This window comes from Protomyctophum bolini, assembly GCF_963924005.1.
Source record: "Protomyctophum bolini genome assembly, chromosome: 3".
In the NCBI taxonomy this organism is placed as follows: Eukaryota; Metazoa; Chordata; class Actinopteri; order Myctophiformes; family Myctophidae; genus Protomyctophum; species Protomyctophum bolini.
In genome coordinates, this window is record NC_137864.1 from 20,735,321 (window position 1) to 20,761,285 (window position 25,965).

Consider the following 25,965-nt stretch of genomic DNA (forward strand, 5'->3'; position numbering starts at 1 on the left):
CACCTATAGTCCATACAACATCCCCACCAGTCACTGCAGCTACTAGTCCAGGTAACACAAACAAACCCTAATTAACTTTACCACTAATTGCTTTGAATGAATCAGTACTCAGTTTAGCTATAAAATCTGAATATAACTGGAGCAGACAATAATAATAATAATAAAACTTTATTTGTATAGCACCTTTCATGACATGAAATGCAGCTCAAAGTGCTTTACAGAGAAATGGAGGATAAAAGAAAAGCAAGGCAACAACATCAAAAACAAGCAGTAATGCAATACAGTGAGGACATGAATAACAAAAATAAAAAATAAAAGATCAATTAAAAGCAATGTTGTAGAAGTGGGTCTTGAGCTGAGCTTTAAAAATGTCTACAGAGGCTGCCTGACGAAGGTACAGTGGGAGCTTGTTCCATGCCGACGGCCCGTAGAAGCAAAAAGCTGCTTCCCCGTATTTTTTAGTTGCCATTTTTTTTGGCAAAGCGAGCAGGCCAGCAGTGGAAGACCTTAGGGGGCGGTTCGGGACATATTTAGGCAGGCAGTCATGTAGGTAGGAAGGTGCTAGACCATTGAGAGCTTTATAGACAAGTTAAATAATTTTTAAATCAATCCTAAAAACAACCGGAAGCCAGTGCAGTGATGCCAAAACTGGAGTAATATGTTCCCTCATCTTAGTTCTAGTTAAAACTCTGGCTGCTGCATTTTGGACAAGTTGTAGTCTGTCAGTTGTTTTCTTAGGCAGTCCTGAAAAAAGTGCATTGCAGTAGTCAAGCCGAGACACAATGGCATGTGTCAATTATAATCTTTATTAATATAACTTTAGAAATGTAAGAAACACTGGTAATCATAACTTCACAATGTAATGTAACATTTCCATCAGGCAATGCAACTTCACCACCAATGTGATCTAACCTTTCCATTAGGTAATACAACTTCACCTCCAGTCATTCCGACTTCACCACGAGTCACTGCAACTTCACTGCCAGTCATTGCAACTTCACCACGAGTCACTGCAACTTCACCTATTGTCCATACAACACGCCTACCTGTCACTGCAGCTACTACCCCAGGTTAAACATCTGCACTATTAGTGAAAAGAACTTCACCGCTAATCACTTTGAACATATAATTTACTGTTCAGCTATAATAACTCAATTTAACTGTAACTAACTGTTTCTACCCATTGTGCTTCATATGTAGCTACAACACCTGCACCACCAGCAAAGCCAAAGGTCGTGTTAGAATTCAAAATAATGCAAACCTTCACAAAAGACCTTGAAAACACATCATCAGTCGCATTCCAGAACTTAGCAACCGAAGTAGCTTCAGCGGTAAGTACCATTATGATGATCCAACACCTGCCAATACATTCTCCATAACTTCAGCGATTCCTTCTATCATGCATTTTACTATTATATTGATCTCTGGCAAATGTATAATTATGATGATGATTAAAAATAACCATACTTTATGGAAATGTTTTGCTTTCATTGTAAAATTACCAAATAACTAAACAAGCCTCCACCTTTCAAAATGTTCTCTAGAACATTGTTATTAATTAATCAAATGTAAATCTATTAATCATGAACCATGAAATGAACTTGGTGGGATACTAAGTATTATTTTACAGTTCCTGTGTAATTATTTCTGTAATAATTTCAATGACTGAATTTCTGTTTACAGATGGACAACGTCTATAAGGCAAAGTTTTCAAATTTCAATCACACTGTTATAACCGGCTTCAGGTATGCACCAATAGAGTTATACTGTATTAAGTATATATGTTTTTAGTACATAAATAATAACGTATCATTGATTTGTAACTTTAATGTACCATAATATTTGGTGTTAATTATAACATAAATGTTATAATTACTAATAATGAATCACTTTTACAGCTCGGGATCAGTAAATGTGGAGGCTGAATTAATATTCAACCAAGAGGAAAATGCAACTACACCAAATGCCTCTTCTGTGGCTAGTACTCTTGTTGAGGCTGCATCCAGCTCTAATTTCTCCCTTCCTGTGAACACGTCAACTATTGTTGTCACGGGTAAGAATTGTCGACTCAACCGATAATAGCTCACAGTGTGGCTCTTTAATGACCTGTTTAATGGTATTTTTTCTTCCTTGTTATTCATTATATATCATGGCCTGCATTGATATTGATATGAAAGTTTTATTTTTACAGTGGTTTTGCCGTCAACTCAAGCACCCACTACAGCAGCACCTTTAACAACAATCACCACAGATTCACCAGCAGGTACAATTTCATCAAAGCAAATTGAAACTGTACTTCCAATGTATAAAACATCTAATGAATTAACTGGAGTGGACAAAGGGATATGCAAGAGTACAGTGACATACCCCTATGATTATAATGTGTTGAAAAGGCACATTCAATTATTATTTATTATAACTAATATCAGAATCACCGGTAATAATAACTTCACAATTTAATGTAACCTTTCCATCAGGTAATGCAACATCACCACCAGTCATTCAAACTTCGCCACGACACAATGCGACTTCACCACCAGTTGCTGCAACGTCACCACGACCCAAAATAACTTCAACACCAGTCACTGTAACATCACCACCAGTCAATGCAACTTCACCTATAGTGCATACAACATCCCTACCTGTCACTGCAGGTACTACCCCAGGTATAACAAATGAATAGTCAAAATAACTTTACAACTAATCATCATTCAGTTTAGCTATAATATCTGAATATAACTACAGAGGGCAAAGACTAGTGACAAATTCCACTCCGACTATGTGTTGAAAAAGAACATTAAATTATAACCTTTATTAATTTAGCTTTAGAAATGTAAGAAACACTGGTAATCATAACTTCACAATGTAATGTAACATTTCCATCAGGCAATGCAACTTCACCACCAGTCATTCAAACTTCACCACGACACAATGCAACTTCATCACCAGTCAATGCAACTTCACCACGACACAATGCAACTTCATCACCAGTCAATGCAACTTCACCTATAGTCCATACAACATCTCTACCTGTCACTGCAGGTGCTACCCCAGGTAAAACAAATGAATAGTCAAAATAAATTTACCACTAATAACTTTAGTTATTTAGCTATAAAATCTGAATGTAATTGGAGCAGACAAGGGGATGTGCACAATTATAATCTTTATTAATACAACTTTAGAAAAGTAAGAAACACTGGTAATCATAACTTTACAATGTAATGTAACATTTCCATCAGGCAATGCAACTTCACCACCAGTTAATGCAACTTCACCGGGACAAAATACAACATCACCACGACGACCCAATATAACTTCAACACCAGTCATTGTAACTTCACCTATAGTCCATACAACATCCCCACCAGTCACTGCAGCTACTAGTCCAGGTAACACAAACAAACCCTAATTAACTTTACCACTAATTGCTTTGAATGAATCTTTGCTCAGTTTAGCTATAAAATCTGAATATAACTGGAGCAGACAATGGCATGTGTGCACAATTATAATCTTTGTTATTATAACTTTAGAAATGTAAGAAACACTGGTAATCATAACTTCACAATGTAATGTAACATTTCCATCAGGCAATGCAACTTCACCACCAGTCATTCAAACTTCGCCACGACACAATGCAACTTCATCACCAGTCAATGCAACTTCACCTATAGTCCATACAACATCCCTACCTGTCACTGCAGGTACTACTCCAGGTAAAACAAATGAATAGTCAAAATAACTTTACCACTAATAACTTTAAATGAATCACCATTCAGTTTAGCTATAATATCTGAATATAACTACAGAGGACAAAGACTATAGTGACAAATTCCCCTCCGACTATAATGTGTTGAAAAGGCTAATTAAATTGTAATCTTTATTATTGTAACTTTAGAAATAAGAAACACCGGTAATCATGACTTCACAATTGAATGTAACCTTTCCAACAGGTAATGCAACTTCACCACCAGTCACTCAAACTTTGCCGCGACACAATGCAACTTCACCACCAGTTAATGCAACTTCACCGCGACAAAATACAACATCACCACGACCCAATATAACTTCAACACCAGTCACTCCAACTTCACCACAACACAATGCAACCTCAACACCAGTCAATACAACTTCACCTATAGTCCATACATCCCCACCAGTCACTGCAGCTACTAGCCCAGGTGAAACAAATGAAATATTAGTCTAAATAACTTTACCACTAATAATATCATTGAATGATTATGTACTCAGTTTAGCTATAATATCTGAATATAACTGGAGTGGACAAAGGGATATGCAAGAGTAAAGTGACAAATGCCCATATTATTATAATGTGTTGAAAAAGCACATTCAATTATTATAATTTTAGAAATAATAAGAAACGCCGGTAATCATGACTTCACAATGAAATGTAACCTTTTCATCAGGTAATGCAACTTCACCACCAGTCATTCAAACTTCGCCACGACACAATTCAACTTCACCACCAGTTAATGCAACATCACCACGACACAATATATCTTCAACACCACTCATTGCAACTTCATCACCAGTCAATGCAACTTCACCTATAGTCCATACAACATCCCTACCTGTCACTGCAGGTACTACCCCAGGTAAAACAAATGAATAGTCAAAATAACTTTACCACTAATAACTTTGAATTAATCACCATTCAGTTTAGCTATAACATCTGAACATAACTTAGGACACATAACAGAGGACAAAGACTATAGTGACGAATTCCCCTCCGAAACTATCTGAATATAACTGGAGCGGACAATGGGATATGCAAGACTACAGTGACATACCCCTATGATTATAAATAATAGTCACATTAAATTATAATCTTTATTATTATAACTTTAGAAATATAAGAAACACCGGTAACTTCACAATTTCATGTAAACTTTCCATCAGGTAAAGCAACATCACCACAACTAAAAGTACATTAAAATATCTTTAGTATAATAACTTCAGCAATATAAGAAACACAAGTAGTCATATCTTAACAATGTGATCTAACCTTTCCATTAGGTAATACAACTTCACCTCCAGTCATTCCGACTTCACCACGACACAATGCAACGTCACTGCCAGTCATTCCAACTTCACCAAGTCACAATGCAACTTCACCTATAGTCCATACAACATCCCTACCTGTCACTTCAGGTACTACCCCAGGTAAAACAAATGAATAGACAAAATAACTTTACCACTAATTACTTTGAATGAATCATTACTCAGCTTAGTTATAATATCTGAATACCACTATAGAGGTCAAATACCATTACAACTATAATGTGTCGAACTGTCTTCTAACTAATCATTTTAGTCTTATCCGCAAAAGTTGAGGACGGAAAATATTGGCTGGAAGGTGTGCCATTCTGCACAGTGATTGGTTGAGCTTCACATAACGGGTGTGCCACAGGGGACACCCATATAAGTGGCAGATAGACGGTGGGAGCGAGACAGAACAGGACATTTCCCCGAATGGGTATTGACTAGTTATTATAACTTTAGAAATAAGAAACGGGTAATCATAACATCACTATTTTAACGCAACCTTTCCATCAGGTAATGCAACTTCACCACCAGTGACTGCGACTTCACCATCTGTTAACACAACCTCACCAGCAGTTCACACGACTTCTGCGCAATTCACTGCAGCTACCTTCCCAGGTAAAACCAACTGTACTATTATTAAACCAAATTGAATGCACCACTACTACACATGTGCCCAAATACTAATTCCATAAAACTGCATCAATTATAAATGGTTTCTACCCACTGTGCACCACTTGCAGTTACAACGCCTGCATCACCAGCACAGCCAAAGATTGCGTTGGAATTCAAAATAATGCAAGACTTCAAACCACAACTTGCAAACACATCTTCTGAGGAATTCAAGATGTTAGCAGCCATAGTAGTAACAGCGGTAAGTAACCTATCACGATGTACAGCCTGTCAATTAAATATTTCACATAGCTTCAGCAATTTCTAATATCACGACTTTAATAATAACATACACATCTCTGACTTAGGAATACAACTGAAGTTTACAATGAAACACTGTATAGAAAGGTGTTTTTCCAGTTATATCAGTGACCATCCTTTTCTTGTTTACAGATGGACAATCTATACAAAGAAAAGTTTTCTAATTTCAATCGCACTGTTGTAAAAGGCTTCAGGTATGCACCAATGGTCTTCACTGTATTACTTGCAATATAATTGATTATAGAATGCCTTTCTACTTTTTAAGCAATCATAAGTTAATGCAGAAAATTACATAGTAGTCGTATTGGCACCAATAGTAATAATGCCACTTATCAACATCCCTTTTGCAGCGCTGGATCAGTTAAGGTAGAGGCTGAATTAATATTCAACCAAGAGGAAAATGCAACTGCACCAAATGCAACGTCTGTGGCTAGTACTCTCGTTGACGCTGTATCCGGCTCTAATTTCTCCCTTCCCGTGAACACATCAACTGTTGTTGCCACTGGTAAAAAAATAATAATAATACAACTATACCAGTTATTTTTATTAAGTATTAGGGTAACAAGTACTGATGTAATGTCTTTATTTTCACATTGTAGTTGTGTCATCAAATCAAGAGACCACAACAGCTGCACCTTTAACCACGATCATTGCAACTTCTCCAGCAGGTAATGCAATTTCATCAATAAATAATTCAACTTTGTCTCCTGTGAATATAGATGGACCCCCCCCCCCCCCAAAAAACAAACAAACATTTATATTAAAGACATCTGTATCTCATTATAGGCTATACTGTACATTTAAAATCTGGTCTGAATAGTGTGATCATTGTTGCTTAACACAATATAATAACTAATATTGCAATACTTCAATGCAACTTCCCCACCAGTCAATGCAACATCATCACCAATCACCACTACATCACCACCAGTCAATGCAACATCATCACCAGTCAATGCGACATCACCAATCACCGCAACATCACCACCAATCACAGCAACATCACCACCAATCACTGCAACATCACTACCAGTCAATGCAACATCACCACCAGTCAATGCAACATCACCATCAGTCAATGCAACATCACCACCAGTCAATGCAACATCACCACCAGTCAATGCAACATCACCACCAGTCAATGCAACATCACCACCAGTCAATGCAACATCACCAGCAGTCAATGTGACATCACCATCAGTCAATACGACATTGTCACCAGTTAATGCAACATCATCACCAGTCAATATGACATCACCAGTTAATGCAACATCATCACCAATCACTGCAACATCATCACCAGTCAATGCGACATCACCAATCACCGCAACATCACCACCAATCACCGCAACATCATCACCAATGACCACAATATCACCACCAGTTAATGCAACATCATCACCACTTAATGTGACATCACCACCAGTTAATGCAACTTCACCACCAGTTAATGCAACATCACCACCAGTTGATGCAACATCACCACCAGTTAATGCAACTTCACCAGTTAATGCAACTTCAACACCAGTTAATGCAACATCGCCACCAGTTAATGCAACGTCACCACCAGTTAATGTGACATCACCACCGGTTAATGTGACATCACCACCAGTTAATGCGACTTCACCACCAGTTAATGTGACATCACCACCGGTTAATGTGACATCACCACCAGTTAATGCAACATCGCCACCAGTTAATGCAACGTCACCACCAGTTAATGTGACATCACCACCGGTTAATGTGACATCACCACCAGTTAATGTGACATCACCACCGGTTAATGTGACATCACCACCAGTTAATGTGACATCACCACCAGTTAATGCAACGTCACCACCGGTTAATGTGACATCACCACCAGTTAATGCAACTTCACCAGTTAATGCAACTTCAACACCAGTCTATACAACATCACTACATGTTACTGTAACTTCATCACCAGTCATTGCAACTACATTGCCAGGTAAAGAAACTCAACCATTAGTCAAAACAACTTTACCACTATATCGCAAACAGAAACCATGTTCATGAACTCATCTCGTGCACAAGTGCTGTGTCTGTGCCATGATTAATATATAATAATATCAAGTTAATCAGTTCAACTGTGACTCAATACATCTTTATTGAAATTGAATCTGACTTAATCCTTAGTAATAACAATTTACAGCAACTCATTTTGTCCTATCCTTTGTGCTCCAGCATCAGTGGCAACGATCGATTTGGAATTCAAACTCGAGCTAACCTTCACAGCAGATCTTGAAAATCCAAATTCAGCAGCATTCAAAAACTTATCAACCGTAGTTGCCACAGCGGTAAGTCCACTCTGTCAAATATCCCTCAAGGACTCTACTGAGAATCAATTATACCTTTATTTAGATATTTAACGGGTGGATAATGCTAATATGTGTGTGTGTGTGTGTGTGTGTGTGTGTGTGTGTGTGTGTGTGTGTGTGTGTGTGTGTGTGTGTGTGTGTGTGTGTGTGTGTGTGTGTGTGTGTGTGTGTGTGTGTGCGTGCGTGCGTGCGTGCGTGCGTGTGTGTGTGTGTGTGTGTGTGCGTGTGTGTGTGTGTGTGTGATTTCTGTGTTCTTTTCACAGCTGGACAATGTGTATAGAGCACAATTTCCTAACTTCTATCGAACTGTGATCAACGGCTTCAGGTATGCTCTTGACATAATACTTTTTGTACCAAATACCATAGAAATATTCATGACAAAATCCATAATAATTATGAAATCTAACAATAATCATCTTTTCACAGCCAAGGTTCAATTGTGGTAAATGCGACCCTGCAATTTAACAACGCCAACAACAGTGCACCAACAATCGATGCTGTGGCTAACACTCTAGTGGAGGCTGTGACAAATGGCAGTTCCAGCTTCTCGCTACCTGTGAATGCATCAACAGTTGTTGCTACAAGTATGAGCTTTTTAAATTAAAATGTCTTTCTAATTTACATTTACAACATACATGAAGCTACATTACTGCTTTAACTGCTGCTCCAGCATTTCCATTAACTTACAATATTTCTAAAGGTACAGCTTCTACAACAGTTGCTCCAACCACTGCTTCAATTACTACTACGTCATCGTTCAACACAACTTCATCACCAGTTACTGCAACTTCACCACCAGGTAATGCAATGTCATCATTAGTCATTTCAATTTTGTTTAGTAATTCTACTTTAATACCAATAAACACAACCTCACCACATATCAACTCTACTTCACCACCAGCCAATGCAACGTCACCACCTGTTAATGCAACGTCACCACCAGTTAATGCAACTTCACCACCAGTTAATGCGACATCACCACCAGTTAATGTGACATCACCACCAGTGAATGTGACATCACCACCAGTGAATGTGACATCACCACCAGTGAATGTGACATCACCACATGTTAATGTGACATCACCACCTGTTAATGTGACATCACCACCAGTTAATACAACATCACCACCAGTTAATGTGACATCACCACCAGTGAATGCAACTTCAACACCAATCACCGCAACATCACCATCTGCTACTGTAACTTCATCACCAGTCATTGCAACTACATTACCAGGTAAACCAACTCAACCATTAGTCAAAACAACATTACCACTATATCTGTGCCATGATTAAGATATTAAGATAATATCAAGTTCTGATAGTTCAGCATATTCAGAAGTCAACAATGACTTCTCTGAATGGCTGAACTATCAAGACATATAAAAAACAAACAAAAATTGAATACAGTGTGTTCATACAGGATCAAGGTATTGTCTCAGAATCCTATGTTAGCACAGCTTCATACACAACAAGTAATTACTTTGTACCCAATGAGTTAATTTGTATTATAAATTGTTAAGTCATTCTACTGTACACACAACCTCACCACATATCAACTCTACTTCACCACCAGCCAATGCAACTTCACCACCTGTTAATGCAACATCACCACCAGTTAATGCAACTTCATCACCACTTAATGTGACATCACCACCAGTTAATGCAACATCACCACCAGTTAATGTGACATCACCACCAGTTAATGCAACATCACCACCAGTTAATGCAACATCACCACCAGTTAATGCAACTTCATCACCACTTTATGTGACATCACCACCAGTTAATGCAACATCACCACCAGTTAATTTGACATCACCACCAGTTAATGCAACATCACCACCAGTTAATGTGACATCACCACCAGTTAATGCAACTTCACCACCAGTTAATGCAACATCACCACCAGTTAATGCAACTTCACCACCAGTTAATGCAACATCACCACCAGTTAATGCAACTTCACCACCAGTTTATGCAACATCACCACCAGTTAATGCAACATCACCACCAGTTAATGCAACATCACCACCAGTTAATGCAACATCACCACCAGTTAATGCAACATCACCACCAGTTAATGCAACATCATCACCAGTTAATGCAACATCACCACCAGTTAATGCAACATCATCACCACTTAATGTGACATCACCACCAGTTAATGCAACATCCTCACCAGTTAATGCAACATCACCACCAGTTAATGCAACTTCATCACCACTTAATGTGACATCACCACCAGTTAATGCAACATCACCACCAGTTAATGTGACATCACCACCAGTTAATGCGACATCACCACCAGTTAATGCAACATCACCACCAGTTAATGTGACATCACCACCAGTTAATGCAACTTCACCACCAGTTAATGCAACATCACCACCAGTTAATGCAACTTCACCACCAGTTAATGCAACATCACCACCAGTTAATGCAACATCACCACCAGTTAATGCAACATCACCACCAGTTAATGCAACATCACCACCAGTTAATGCAACATCATCACCAGTTAATGCAACATCACCACCAGTTAATGCAACATCATCACCACCAGTTAATGCAACTTCACCAGTTAATGCATCTTCAACACCAGTTAATGCAACATCGCCACCAGTTAATGCAACGTCACCACCGGTTAATGTGACATCACCACCGGTTAATGTGACATCACCACCAGTTAATGTGACATCACCACCAGTTAATGCAACTTCACCACCAGTTAATGCAACTTCACCAGTTAATGCAACTTCAACACCAGTCTATACAACATCACTACATGTTACTGTAACTTCATCACCAGTCATTGCAACTACATTGCCAGGTAAAGAAACTCAACCATTAGTCAAAACAACTTTACCACTATATCACAAACAGAAACCATGTTCATGAACTCATCTCGTGCACAAGTGCTGTGTCTGTGCCATGATTAATATATAATAATATCAAGTTAATCAGTTCAACTGTGACTCAATACATCTTTATTTAAATTGAATCTGACTTAATCCTTAGTAATAACAATTTACAGCAACTAATTTTGTCCTATCCTTTGTGCTCCAGCATCAGTGGCAACGATCGATTTGGAATTCAAACTCGAGCTAACCTTCACAGCAGATCTTGAAAATCCAAATTCAGCAGCATTCAAAAACTTATCAACCGTAGTTGCCACAGCGGTAAGTCCACTCTGTCAAATATCCCTCAAGGACTCTACTGAGAATTAATTATACCTTTATTTAGATATTTAACGGGTGGATAATGCTAATGTGTGTGTGTGTGTGTGTGTGTGTGTGTGTGTGTGTGTGTGTGTGTGTAATTTCTGTGTTCTTTTCACAGCTGGACAATGTGTATAGAGCACAATTTCCTAACTTCTATCGAACTGTGATCAACGGCTTCAGGTATGCTCTTGACACTTTTTGTACCAAATACCATAGAAATATCATGACAAAATCCATAATAATTATGAAATCTAACAATAATCATCTTTTCACAGCCAAGGTTCAATTGTGGTAAATGCGACCCTGCAATTTAACAACGCCAACAACAGTGCACCAACAATCGATGCTGTGGCTAACACTCTAGTGGAGGCTGTGACAAATGGCAATTCCAGCTTCTCGCTACCTGTGAATGCATCAACAGTTGTTGCTACAAGTATGAGCTTTTTAAATTAAACTGTCTTTCTAATTTACATTTACAACATACATGAAGCTACATTACTGCTTTAACTGCTGCTCCAGCATTTCCATTAACTTACAATATTTCTAAAGGTACAGCTTCTACAACAGTTGCTCCAACCACTGCTTCAATTACTACTACGTCATCGTTCAACACAACTTCATCACCAGTTACTGCAACTTCACCACCAGGTAATGCAATGTCATCATTAGTCATTTCAATTTTGTTTAGTAATTCTACTTTAATACCAATAAACACAACCTCACCACATATCAACTCTACTTCACCACCAGCAAATGCAACGTCACCACCTGTTAATGCAACGTCACCACCAGTTAATGCAACTTCACCACCAGTTACATCACCACCAGTTAATGTGACATCACCACCAGTTAATGTGACATCACCACCAGTGAATGTGACATCACCACATGTTAATGTGACATCACCACCAATTTATGTGACATCACCACCTGTTAATGTGACATCACCATCTGTTAATGTGACATCACCACCAGTTAATACAACATCACCACCAGTTAATACAACATCACCACCAGTTAATGTGACATCACCACCAGTGAATGCAACTTCAACACCAATCACCGCAACATCACCATCTGCTACTGTAACTTCATCACCAGTCATTGCAACTACATTACCAGGTAAACCAACTCAACCATTAGTCAAAACAACATTACCACTATATCTGTGCCATGATTAAGATATTAAGATAATATCAAGTTCTGATAGTTCAGCATATTCAGAAGTCAACAATGACTTCTCTGAATGGCTGAACTATCAAGACATCTAAAAAACAAACAAAAATTGAATACAGTGTGTTCATACAGGATCAAGGTATTGTCTCAGAATCCTATGTTAGCACAGCTTCATACACAACAAGTAATTACTTTGTACCCAATGAGTTAATTTGTATTATAAATTGTTAAGTCATTCTACTGTACACACAACCTCACCACATATCAACTCTACTTCACCACCAGCCAATGCAACTTCACCACCTGTTAATGCAACATCACCACCAGTTAATGCAACTTCATCACCACTTAATGTGACATCACCACCAGTTAATGCAACATCACCACCAGTTAATGCAACGTCACCACCAGTTAATGCAACGTTACCACCTGTTAATGCAACGTCACCACCTGTTAATGCAACGTCACCACCAGTTAATGCAACATCACCACCAGTTAATGCAACTTCACCACCAGTTAATGCAACATCACCACCAGTTAATGCAACATCACCACCAGTTAATGCAACTTCATCACCACTTAATGTGACATCACCACCAGTTAATGCAACATCACCACCAGTTAATGTGACATCACCACCAGTTAATGCAACATCACCACCAGTTAATGCAACATCACCACCAGTTAATGTGACATCACCACCAGTTAATGCAACTTCACCACCAGTTAATGCAACATCACCACCAGTTAATGCAACATCACCACCAGTTAATGCAACATCACCACCAGTTAATGCAACATCACCACCAGTTAATGCAACATCACCACCAGTTAATGCGACATCATCACCACTTAATGTGACATCACCACCAGTTAATGCAACTTCACCACCAGTTAATGCAACATCACCACCAGTTGATGCAACTTCACCACCAGTTAATGCAACTTCACCAGTTAATGCAACTTCAATACCAGTTAATGCAACATCGCCACCAGTTAATGCAACGTCACCACCAGTTAATGTGACATCACCACCGGTTAATGTGACATCACCACCAGTTAATGTGACATCACCACCAGTTAATGCAACTTCAACACCAGTCTATACAACATCACTACATGTTACTGTAACTTCATCACCAGTCATTGCAACTACATTGCCAGGTAAAGAAACTCAACCATTAGTCAAAACAACTTTACCACTATATCGCAAACAGAAACCATGTTCATGAACTCATCTCGCGCACAAGTGCTGTGTCTGTGCCATGATTAATATATAATAATATCAAGTTACGGTAACCAGTTCAACTGTGACTCAATACATCTTTATTGAAATTGAATCTGACTTAATCCTTAGTAATAACAATTTACAGCAACTAATTTTGTCCTATCCTTTGTGCTCCAGCATCAGTGGCAACGATCGATTTGGAATTCAAACTCGAGCAAACCTTCACAGCAGATCTTGAAAATCCAAATTCAGTAGCATTCAAAAACTTATCAACCGTAATTGCCACAGCGGTAAGTCCACTCTGTCAAATATCCCTCAAGGACTCTACTGAGAATTAATTATACCTTTATTTAGATATTTAACGGGTGGATAATGCTAATGTGTGTGTGTGTGTGTGTGTGTGTGTGTGTGTGTGTGTGTGTGTGTGTGTGTGTGTGTGTGTGTGTGTGTGTGTGTGTGTGTGTGTGTGTGTGTGTGTGTGATTTCTGTGTTCTTTTCACAGCTGGACAATGTGTATAGAGCACAATTTCCGAACTTCTATCGAACTGTGATCAACGGCTTCAGGTATGCTCTTGACATAATACTTTTTGTACCAAATACCATAGAAATATTCATGACAAAATCCATAATAATTATGAAATCCAACAATAATCATCTTTTCACAGCCAAGGTTCAATTGTGGTAAATGCGACCCTGCAATTTAACAACGCCAACACCAGTGCACCAACAATCGATGCTGTGGCTAACACTCTAGTGGAGGCTGTGACAAATGGCAATTCCAGCTTCTCGCTACCTGTGAATGCATCAACAGTTGTTGCTACAAGTATGAGCTTTTTAAATTAAAATGTCTTTCTAATTTACATTTACAACATACATGAAGCTACATTACTGCTTTAACTGCTGCTCCAGCATTTCCATTAACTTACAATATTTCTAAAGGTACAGCTTCTACAACAGTTGCTCCAACCACTGCTTCAATTACTACTACGTCATCGTTCAACACAACTTCATCACCAGTTACTGCAACTTCACCACCAGGTAATGCAATGTCATCATTAGTCATTTCAATTTTGTTTAGTAATTCTACTTTAATACCAATAAACACAACCTCACCACATATCAACTCTACTTCATCACCAGCCAATGCAACGTCACCACCTGTTAATGCAACGTCACCACCAGTTAATGCAACTTCACCACCAGTTAATGTGACATCACCACCAGTTAATGTGACATCACCACCAGTTAATGTGACATCACCACCAGTTAATGTGACATCACCACCAGTTAATGTGACATCACCACCAGTGAATGTGACATCACCACATGTTAATGTGACATCACCACCAATTTATGTGACATCACCACCTGTTAATGTGACATCACCACCAGTTAATGTGACATCACCACCTGTTAATGTGACATCACCACCTGTTAATGTGACATCACCACCAGTTAATACAACATCACCACCAGTTAATGTGACATCACCACCAGTGAATGCAACTTCAACACCAATCACCGCAACATCACCATCTGCTACTGTAACTTCATCACCAGTCATTGCAACTACATTACCAGGTAAACCAACTCAACCATTAGTCAAAACAACATTACCACTATATCTGTGCCATGATTAAGATATTAAGATAATATCAAGTTCTGATAGTTCAGCATATTCAGAAGTCAACAATGACTTCTCTGAATGGCTGTACTATCAAGACATCTAAAAAAACAAACAAAAATTGAATACAGTGTGTTCATACAGGATCAAGGTATTGTCTCAGAATTCTATGTTAGCACAACTTCATACACAACAAGTAATTACTTTGTACCCAATGAGTTAATTTGTATTATAAATTGTTAAGTCATTCTACTGTACACACACAACCTCACCACATATCAACTCTACTTCACCACCAGCCAATGCAACGTCACCACCTGTTAATGCAACGTCACCACCAGTTAATGCAACATCACCACCAGTTAATGCAACTTCACCACCAGTTAATGCAACTTCACCACCAGTTAATGCAACATCACCACCAGTTAATGCAACTTCATCACCACTTAATGTGACATCACCACCAGTTAATGCAACATCACCACCAGTTAATGCAACATCACCACCAGTTAATGCAACTTCATCACCACTTAATGTGACATCACCACCAGTTAATGCAACATCACCACCAGTTAATGCAACTTCATCACCACTTAATGTGACATCACCACCAGTTAATGCAACATCACCACCAGTTAATGTGACATCACCACCAGTTAATGCAACATCACCACCAGTTAATGCAACATCACCACCAGTTAATGTGACATCACCACCAGTTAATGTAACATCACCACCAGTTAATGCAACTTCACCACCAGTTAATGCAACATCACCACCAGTTAATGCAACATCACCACCAGTTAATGCAACATCACCACCAGTTAATGTGACATCACCACCAGTTAATGCAACATCATCACCACTTAAGGTGACATCACCACCAGTTGATGCAACTTCACCACCAGTCAATGCAATTTCACCAGTTAATGCAACTTCAACACCAGTTAATACAACGTCGCCACCAGTTAATGCAACGTCACCACCAGTTAATGTGACATCACCACCAGTTAATGTGACATCACCACCAGTTAATGCAACTTCACCAGTTAATGCAACTTCAACACCAGTCTATACAACATCACTACATGTTACTGTAACTTCATCACCAGTCATTGCAACTACATTACCAGGTAAAGAAACTCAACCATTAGTCAAAACAACTTTACCACTATATCGCAAAAAGAAACCATGTTCATGAACTCATCTCGTGCACAAGTGCTGTGTCTGTGCCATGATTAATATATAATAATATCAAGTTAATCAGTTCAACTGTGACTCAATACATATTTATCGAAATTGAATCTGACTTAGTAATAACAATTTACAGCAACTAATTTTGTCCTATCCTTTGTGCTCCAGCATCAGTGGCAACGATCGATTTGGAATTCAAACTCGAGCAAACCTTCACAGCAGATCTTGAAAATCCAAATTCAGCAGCATTCAAAAACTTATCAACCGTAGTTTCCACAGCGGTAAGTCCACTCTGTCAAATATCCCTCAAGGACTCTACCGAGAATTAATTATATCTTTATTTAGATATTTAACGGGTGGATAATGCTAATATGCATGCGTGTGTGTGTGTGTGTGTGTGTGTGTGTGTGTGTGTGTGTGTGTGTGCGTGTGCGTGTGCGTGATTTCTGTGTTCTTTTCACAGCTGGACAATCTGTATAGAGCACAATTTCCTAACTTCTATCGAACTGTGATCAACGGCTTCAGGTATGCTCTTGACATAATCTTTTTTGGACCAATACCAATATTTATGACAAAATCCATAACAATAATGAAATCCAACAATACTCATCTTTTCACAGCCAAGGTTCAATTGTGGTAAATGCGACCCTGCTGTTTAACAACGCCAACACCAGTGCACCAACAATCGATGCTGTGGCTAACACTTTAGTGGAGGCTGTGACAAATGCCAGTTCCAGCTTCTCACTACCTGTGAATGCATCAACAGTTGTTGCTACAAGTATGAGATTTTAAATTTTAAATTTCTTTCAAATTTACAACATATATGAAGCTACATTACTGCTTTAACTGCTGCTCCAGCATTTCCATTAATTTACAATATTTCTAAAGGTACAGCTTCTACAACAGTTGCTCCAACCACTGCTTCAATTACTACTACGTCATCGTTCAACACAACTTCATCACCAGTTACTGCAACTTCACCACCAGGTAATGCAATGTCATCATTAGTCATTTCAATTTTATTTAGTAATTCTACTTTAATACCAGTAAACACAACCTCACCACATATCAACTCTACTTCACCACCAGCCAATGCAACGTCACCACCAGTTAATGCAACATCACCACCAGTTAATACAACATCACCACCAGTTACTGTGACATCACCACCAGTTAATGTGACATCACCACCAGTTAATACGACATCACCACCAGTTAATGTGACATCACCACCAGTTAATGCAACATCACCACCAGTTAATGCAACATCACCACCAGTTAATACAACATCAACACCAGTTAATGCAACGTCACCACCACTTAATATAACTTCACCACCAGTTAATGTGACATCACCACCAGTGAATGTGACATCACCACCAGTTAATGTGACATCACCACCAGTTAATGTGACATCACCACCAGTTAATGTGACATCACCACCAGTTAATGTGACATCACCACCAGTTAATGTGACATCACCACCTGTTAATGTGACATCACCACCAGTTAATGTGACATCACCACCAGTTAATGCAACTTCACCACCAGTTAATACAACATCACCACCAGTTAATGTGACATCACCACCTGTTAATGTGACATCACCACCAGTTAATGTGACATCACCACCAGTTAATGTGACATCACCACCTGTTAATGTGACATCACCACCAGTGAATGTGACATCACCACCTGTTAATGTGACATCACCACCAGTTAATGCAACGTCACCACCACTTAATATAACTTCACCACCAGTTAATGTGACATCACCACCAGTTAATGTGACATCACCACCAGTTAATGCAACATCACCACCAGTTAATACAACATCACCACCAGTTAATGTGACATCACCACCAGTTAATGTGACATCACCACCAGTTAATGTGACATCACCACCAGTTAATGCAACTTCACCACCAGTTAATACAACATCACCACCAGTTAATGTGACATCACCACCTGTTAATGTGACATCACCACCAGTTAATGTGACATCACCACCAGTTAATGTGACATCACCACCTGTTAATGTGACATCACCACCAGTGAATGTGACATCACCACCTGTTAATGTGACATCACCACCAGTTAATACAACATCACCACCAGTTAATGTGACATCACCACCAGTTAATGTGACATCACCACCAGTTAATGTGACATCACCACCAGTTAATGCAACTTCACCACCAGTTAATACAACATCACCACCAGTTAATGTGACATCACCACCAGTTAATGCAACGTCACCACCACTTAATATAACTTCACCACCAGTTAATGTGACATCACCACCAGTTAATGTGACATCACCACAAGTTAATGCAACATCACCACCAGTTAATACAACATCACCACCAGTTAATGTGACATCACCACCAGTTAATGTGACATCACCACCAGTTAATGTGACATCACCACCAGTTAATGTGACATCACCACCAGTTAATGTGACATCACCACCAGTTAATGTGACATCACCGCCTGTTAATATGACATCACCACCAGTGAATGCAACTTCAACACCAGTCTATACAACATCACCACATGTTACTGTAACTTCATCACCAGTCATTGCAACTACATTACCAGGTAAAACAACTCAACCATTAGTCAAAACAACTTCACCACTATATCACAAACAGAAACCATACACATCATGAACTCATCTTGTTCACGTGCGGTGCCTGTGCTATGATTAAGATAATATCAAGTTAAACAGTTCAACCATGACTCAATAGATCTTTATTGCAAATGCATCTGACTTAATCCTTAGTAATAGCTACTTACAGCAACAAATTTTGTCCTATCCTTTGTGCTCCAGCATCAGTGGCAACGATCGATTTGGAATTCAAACTCGAGCAAACCTTCACAGCAGATCTTGAGAATCCAAATTCAGCAGCATTCAAAAACTTATCAACCGTAGTTGCCACAGCGGTAAGTCCACTCTGTCAAATATCCCTCAAAGACTCTACCAAGAATTTATTCTACTTTTATTTTGATTTTAATAGGTGAATAATACAAATATACATTGTGTGTGTGTGTGTGTGTGTGTGTGTGTGTGTGTGTGTGTGTGTGTGTGTTCTTTTCACAGCTGGACAATCTGTATAGAGCACAATTTCCTAGCTTCTATCGAACTGTGATCAACGGCTTCAGGTATGCTCTTGACATAATCTTTTTTACCAATATTCATGACAAAATCCATAACAATAATGAAATCTAACAATACTCATCTTTTCACAGCCAAGGTTCAATTGTGGTAAATGCGACCCTGCTGTTTAACAACGCCAACTCTAGTGCACCAACAATCCATGCTGTGGAAAACACTTTAGTGGAGGCTGTGACAAATGGCAGTTCAGGCTTCTCCCTTCCTGTGAATGCATCAACAGTTGTTGCAACAAGTATGTGTTTGTTTATTTTTCTATTTTATTTTTAATTGAACAGAAAGCTGCAACCATTGCTGCAATTCATTACCACCCAAGGCCATGCATGCTCTCATTTACACTGTGTTTTATAGGTGCTGAAACAACAACAGCTGCTCTCACCACCATCGTTTCAACCGCTCCGACCACAGTTGCTCCCACTACAGTTGCAAATATGACATCTGCTCCCACTACGGTTGCAAATATGACATCTGCTCCCACTACGGTTGCAAATATGACATCTGCTCCCACTACGGTTGCAAATATGACATCTGCTCCCACTACGGTTGCAAATATGACATCTGCTCCCACTACGGTTGCAAATATGACATCTGCTCCCACTACGGTTGCAAATATGACATCTGCTCCCACTACAGTGGTTCCCACTACAGTTGCTCCCACCACTGATTTTACTACCACAGTTACGGCCGCTGCTACCACGGTCACTGCCACCACTGCTGCAGCTACCACAACTGCAGCTGCCACAACTGCAGCTGCCACCACCGCCACTATCAATACAGATGCTCCTACGGCCGATGAAGACACCGTAACTCTTACGTTTAGTCTCAACCAAGCCTTCACCTCTGATCTCTCCGACTCGTCTACCACAGCATATAAGACTTTGGCTGCCACAGTGGTCTCACAAGTAAGAGAAATGATGTGCTTTTGATGATGATGTAATAATGCATACAGGAATATATCTTTTAATATGTATTAATCTAATTCAAGTCAGATTTGGATTGATCAATCGATCGATCAAATGATTGAATGAATACTTTATTAGCAGTTTACAGGTACAATAATGGTAAAAGGATAACACAGAAAGCCGTGAGGGCTTGTTTCTATTGTGGTCCTTAATAAAGTAAATCATGGAATTACATGTTTCATGCCATGTTTAAGCACCTGCTTCGGTTTAAATAAAAATGAATTCAGTTCAACACGAAACATTTGCATTCTTCTCTTTCAGGTAAACTCGATTTACAGCACCAGCAGCAGCACTTCATCTTTCAAACGCTCTATAGTCGACAGTTTCACGTAAGACAGAATTCGGACCAATTGCTTACTTTTTACTTTTTGCATTTTCATTTTAGCAATTGGTTTGCAATTTAAAAGTCACATTCTCTTTCTGACACCTTACAGGTCAGGATCAATCGTTACTACAATGAGTCTGGTGTTCCCGACGAGCTCAGTTCCTTCTACAAGCGCAGTAGAAACAGCGATGACTACAGCAATAAGCAGCGGCTCCACCGGCTCCCTGAACATCATTTCGAGCACCGTCAGCGCAACCGTTTCCACCACTGCTACCACCACTGCTGCAGCTACCACTGCAGCTGCCACCACTGCTGCAGCTACCACTGCAGCTGCTACCACTGCTGCAGCCACCACTCCTGAAGCTACCACAGCTGCTACCACAGCCACTGCAGCTGCTACCACTGTTGAAGCTACCACTGCAGCTGCCACCACTGCTGCAGCTACCACTGCAGCTGCCACCACTGCTGCAGCTACCACTGCAGCTGCCACCACTGCAGCTGCCACCACTGCTGCAGCTACCACTGCAGCTGCCACCACTGCAGCTGCCACCACTGCTGCAGCCACCACTGCTGCAGCTACCACTGCAGCTGCCACCACTGCAGCTGCCACCACTGTTGCAGCTACCACTGTTGCAGCTACCACTGCAGCTGCTACCACTGCAGCTGCTACCACTGCAGCTGCCACAACTGCCACTGTCAATACAGATGCTCCTACTGCCGATGAAGACACCGTAACTCTTACGTTTAGTCTCGACCAAACCTTCACCTCTGATCTCTCCGACTCGTCTACCACAGCATATAAGGCTTTGGCTGCCACAGTGGTCTCACAAGTAAGAGAAATGACATGCTTTCTCAATAATGTAATAATGCATACAGGAATGTAGTTTTTAATTTGTATTAATCTCATTTAAGTCAGATGTGGATTGATTGATTGATTGATCGATCAACTGATTGAATGATATATAATAATATAATAATAATTTTAAAAGGATAACACAGAGAGCCATGAGGGCTTGTTTCTATTGTGGTCCAAAATCATGGAATTAATGCCATTTTTCAGCACCTGCTTCGGTTTAAATCAAAATTAAATCATTTCAACACGAAACATTTAAGAGCAATGGGGGGGGGGGGGACTTTATGAAACTTCACTTCATTGCAGCTTATCATTTTCTAGTTGGGACACGATATTTCCATCAGCAATTGAGCTAAACCCATTTGCATTCTTCTCTTTCAGGTAAACTCGATTTACAGCACCAGCAGCAGCACTTCATCTTTCAAACGCTCTATAGTCGACAGTTTCACGTAAGACGGAGTTCTGACCAATTGCTTACTTTGCATTTTGTGTTTAGCAATTAATTTGCAATTTAAAAAAGTCACATTCTCTTTATCGCTCATTACAGGTCAGGATCAATCGTTACTACAATGAGTCTGGTGTTCCCGACGAGCTCAGTTCCTTCTACAAGCGCAGTAGAAACAGCGATGACTACAGCAATAAGCAGCGGCTCCACCGGCTCCCTGAACATCATTTCGAGCACCGTCAGCGCAACCGTTTCCACCACTGCTACCACCACTGCTGCAGCTACCACTGCAGCTGCCACCACTGCTGCAGCTACCACTGCAGCTACCACCACTGCTGCAGCTACCACTGCTGCAGCTACCACAGCTGCTACCACAGCCACTGCCACCACTGCAGCTGCCACCACTGCAGCTGCCACCACTGTTGCAGCTACCACTGCAGCTGCCACCACTGCAGCTGCTACCACTGCAGCTGCTACCACTGCAGCTGCCACAACTGCCACTGTCAATACAGATGCTCCTACTGCCGATGAAGACACCGTAACTCTTACGTTTAGTCTCGACCAAACCTTCACCTCTGATCTCTCCGACTCGTCTACCACAGCATATAAGACTTTGGCTGCCACAGTGGTCTCACAAGTAAGAGAAATGACATGCTTTCTCAATAATGTAATAATGCATACAGGAATGTCATTTTTAATTTGTATTAATCTCATTTAAGTCAGATGTGGATTGATTGATTGATCGATCAACTGATTGAATGATATATAATAATATAATAATAATTTTAAAAGGATAACACAGAGAGCCATGAGGGCTTGTTTCTATTGTGGTCCAAAATCATGGAATTAATGCCATTTTTCAGCACCTGCTTCGGTTTAAATCAAAATGAAATCAGTTCAACACAAAACATTTAAGAGCAATGGGGGGGGGGACTTTATGAAACTTCACTTCATTGCAGCTTATCATTTTCTAGTTGGGACACGATATTTCCATCAGCAATTGAGCTAAACCCATTTGCATTCTTCTCTTTCAGGTAAACTCGATTTACAGCACCAGCAGCAGCACTTCATCTTTCAAACGCTCTATAGTCGACAGTTTCACGTAAGACGGAGTTCTGACCAATTGCTTACTTTGCATTTTGTGTTTAGCAATTAATTTGCAATTTAAAAAAGTCACATTCTCTTTATCGCTCATTACAGGTCAGGATCAATCGTTACTACAATGAGTCTGGTGTTCCCGACGAGCTCAGTTCCTTCTACAAGCGCAGTAGAAACAGCGATGACTACAGCAATAAGCAGCGGCTCCACCGGCTCCCTGAACATCATTTCGAGCACCGTCAGCGCAACCGTTTCCACCACTGCTACCACCACTGCTGCAGCTACCACTGCAGCTGCCACCACTGCTGCAGCTACCACTGCTGCAGCTACCACAGCTGCTACCACAGCCACTGCCACCACTGCAGCTGCCACCACTGCAGCTGCCACCACTGTTGCAGCTACCACTGCAGCTGCCACCACTGCAGCTGCTACCACTGCAGCTGCCACCACTGTTGCAGCTACCACTGCAGCTGCTACCACTGCAGCTGCTACCACTGCAGCTGCTACCACTGCAGCTGCCACAACTGCCACTGTCAATACAGATGCTCCTACTGCCGATGAAGACACCGTAACTCTTACGTTTAGTCTCGACCAAACCTTCACCTCTGATCTCTCCGACTCGTCTACCACAGCATATAAGACTTTGGCTGCCACAGTGGTCTCACAAGTAAGAGAAATGACATGCTTTCTCAATAATGTAATAATGCATACAGGAATGTAGTTTTTAATTTGTATTAATCTCATTTAAGTCAGATGTGGATTGATTGATTGATTGATCGATCAACTGATTGAATGATATATAATAATATAATAATAATTTTAAAAGGATAACACAGAGAGCCATGAGGGCTTGTTTCTATTGTGGTCCAAAATCATGGAATTAATGCCATTTTTCAGCACCTGCTTCGGTTTAAATCAAAATGAAATCAGTTCAACACAAAACATTTAAGAGCAATGGGGGGGGGGGACTTTATGAAACTTCACTTCATTGCAGCTTATCATTTTCTAGTTGGGACACGATATTTCCATCAGCAATTGAGCTAAACCCATTTGCATTCTTCTCTTTCAGGTAAACTCGATTTACAGCACCAGCAGCAGCACTTCATCTTTCAAACGCTCTATAGTCGACAGTTTCACGTAAGACGAAGTTCTGACCAATTGCTTACTTTGCATTTTGTGTTTAGCAATTCATTTGCAATTTAAAAAAGTCACATTCTCTTTATCGCTCATTACAGGTCAGGATCAATCGTTACTACAATGAGTCTGGTGTTCCCGACGAGCTCAGTTCCTTCTACAAGCGCAGTAGAAACAGCGATGACTACAGCAATAAGCAGCGGCTCCACCGGCTCCCTGAACATCATTTCGAGCACCGTCAGCGCAACCGTTTCCACCACTGCTACCACCACTGCTGCAGCTACCACTGCAGCTGCCACCACTGCTGCAGCTACCACTGCAGCTACCACCACTGCTGCAGCTACCACTGCAGCTGCCACCACTGCAGCTGCCACCACTGTTGCAGCTACCACTGCAGCTACCACCACTGCAGCTGCTACCACTGTTGAAGCTACCACTGCAGCTGCTACCACTGCAGCTGCTACCACTGTTGAAGCTACCACTGCAGCTGCTACCACTGCAGCTGCTACCACTGCAGCTGCCACAACTGCCACTGTCAATACAGATGCTCCTACTGCCGATGAAGACACCGTAACTCTTACGTTTAGTCTCGACCAAACCTTCACCTCTGATCTCTCCGACTCGTCTACCACAGCATATAAGACTTTGGCTGCCACAGTGGTCTCACAAGTAAGAGAAATGACATGCTTTCTCAATAATGTAATAATGCATACAGGAATGTAGTTTTTAATTTGTATTAATCTCATTTAAGTCAGATGTGGATTGATTGATTGATTCATCGATCAACTGATTGAATGATTGAATGATATATAATAATATAATAATATTTTTAAAAGGATAACACAGAGAGCCATAAGGGCTTGTTTCTATTGTGGTCCAAAATCATGGAATTAATGCCATTTTTCAGCACCTGCTTCGGTTTAAATCAAAATGAAATCAGTTCAACACGAAACATTTAAGAGCAATGGGGGGGGGGGGGGTTGGGACTTTATGAAACTTCACTGCATTGCAGCTTATAATTTTCTAGTTGGGACACGATATTTCCATCAGCAATTGAGCTAAACCCATTTGCATTCTTCTCTTTCAGGTAAACTCGATTTACAGCACCAGCAGCAGCACTTCATCTTTCAAACGCTCTATAGTCGACAGTTTCACGTAAGACGGAGTTCTGACCAATTGCTTACTTTGCATTTTGAG

General features: G+C 40.2%; 1 protein-coding gene across 1 annotated transcript in view; it reads left to right on the top strand.

Annotated features, from left to right (window-relative positions):
* The window catches only part of LOC308312341 (uncharacterized protein), a 69,778-nt gene that overhangs the window by 38,331 nt on the left and 5,482 nt on the right, over positions 1 to 25,965 (top strand). The window contains exons 23-60 of the mRNA XM_080758943.1: positions 924 to 1,070; positions 1,201 to 1,331; positions 1,684 to 1,745; positions 1,899 to 2,053; positions 2,192 to 2,263; positions 2,478 to 2,666; positions 5,035 to 5,181; positions 5,575 to 5,679; positions 5,805 to 5,935; positions 6,127 to 6,188; positions 6,345 to 6,499; positions 6,594 to 6,662; positions 6,884 to 7,960; positions 8,197 to 8,309; positions 8,594 to 8,655; positions 8,757 to 8,914; positions 9,031 to 9,129; positions 9,232 to 9,567; positions 11,400 to 11,512; positions 11,673 to 11,734; positions 11,830 to 11,987; positions 12,104 to 12,202; positions 13,373 to 13,894; positions 14,136 to 14,248; positions 14,461 to 14,522; positions 14,624 to 14,781; positions 14,898 to 14,996; positions 15,099 to 15,539; positions 16,945 to 17,057; positions 17,240 to 17,301; positions 17,397 to 17,554; positions 17,665 to 17,763; positions 22,977 to 23,173; positions 23,571 to 23,638; positions 23,737 to 24,301; positions 24,704 to 24,771; positions 24,870 to 25,437; positions 25,856 to 25,923. Coding sequence (XP_080615069.1) covers positions 924 to 1,070; positions 1,201 to 1,331; positions 1,684 to 1,745; positions 1,899 to 2,053; positions 2,192 to 2,263; positions 2,478 to 2,666; positions 5,035 to 5,181; positions 5,575 to 5,679; positions 5,805 to 5,935; positions 6,127 to 6,188; positions 6,345 to 6,499; positions 6,594 to 6,662; positions 6,884 to 7,960; positions 8,197 to 8,309; positions 8,594 to 8,655; positions 8,757 to 8,914; positions 9,031 to 9,129; positions 9,232 to 9,567; positions 11,400 to 11,512; positions 11,673 to 11,734; positions 11,830 to 11,987; positions 12,104 to 12,202; positions 13,373 to 13,894; positions 14,136 to 14,248; positions 14,461 to 14,522; positions 14,624 to 14,781; positions 14,898 to 14,996; positions 15,099 to 15,539; positions 16,945 to 17,057; positions 17,240 to 17,301; positions 17,397 to 17,554; positions 17,665 to 17,763; positions 22,977 to 23,173; positions 23,571 to 23,638; positions 23,737 to 24,301; positions 24,704 to 24,771; positions 24,870 to 25,437; positions 25,856 to 25,923 — 7,063 coding nt within the window. The remainder of the gene's footprint in view (positions 1 to 923; positions 1,071 to 1,200; positions 1,332 to 1,683; positions 1,746 to 1,898; positions 2,054 to 2,191; positions 2,264 to 2,477; positions 2,667 to 5,034; positions 5,182 to 5,574; positions 5,680 to 5,804; positions 5,936 to 6,126; positions 6,189 to 6,344; positions 6,500 to 6,593; positions 6,663 to 6,883; positions 7,961 to 8,196; positions 8,310 to 8,593; positions 8,656 to 8,756; positions 8,915 to 9,030; positions 9,130 to 9,231; positions 9,568 to 11,399; positions 11,513 to 11,672; positions 11,735 to 11,829; positions 11,988 to 12,103; positions 12,203 to 13,372; positions 13,895 to 14,135; positions 14,249 to 14,460; positions 14,523 to 14,623; positions 14,782 to 14,897; positions 14,997 to 15,098; positions 15,540 to 16,944; positions 17,058 to 17,239; positions 17,302 to 17,396; positions 17,555 to 17,664; positions 17,764 to 22,976; positions 23,174 to 23,570; positions 23,639 to 23,736; positions 24,302 to 24,703; positions 24,772 to 24,869; positions 25,438 to 25,855; positions 25,924 to 25,965) is intronic.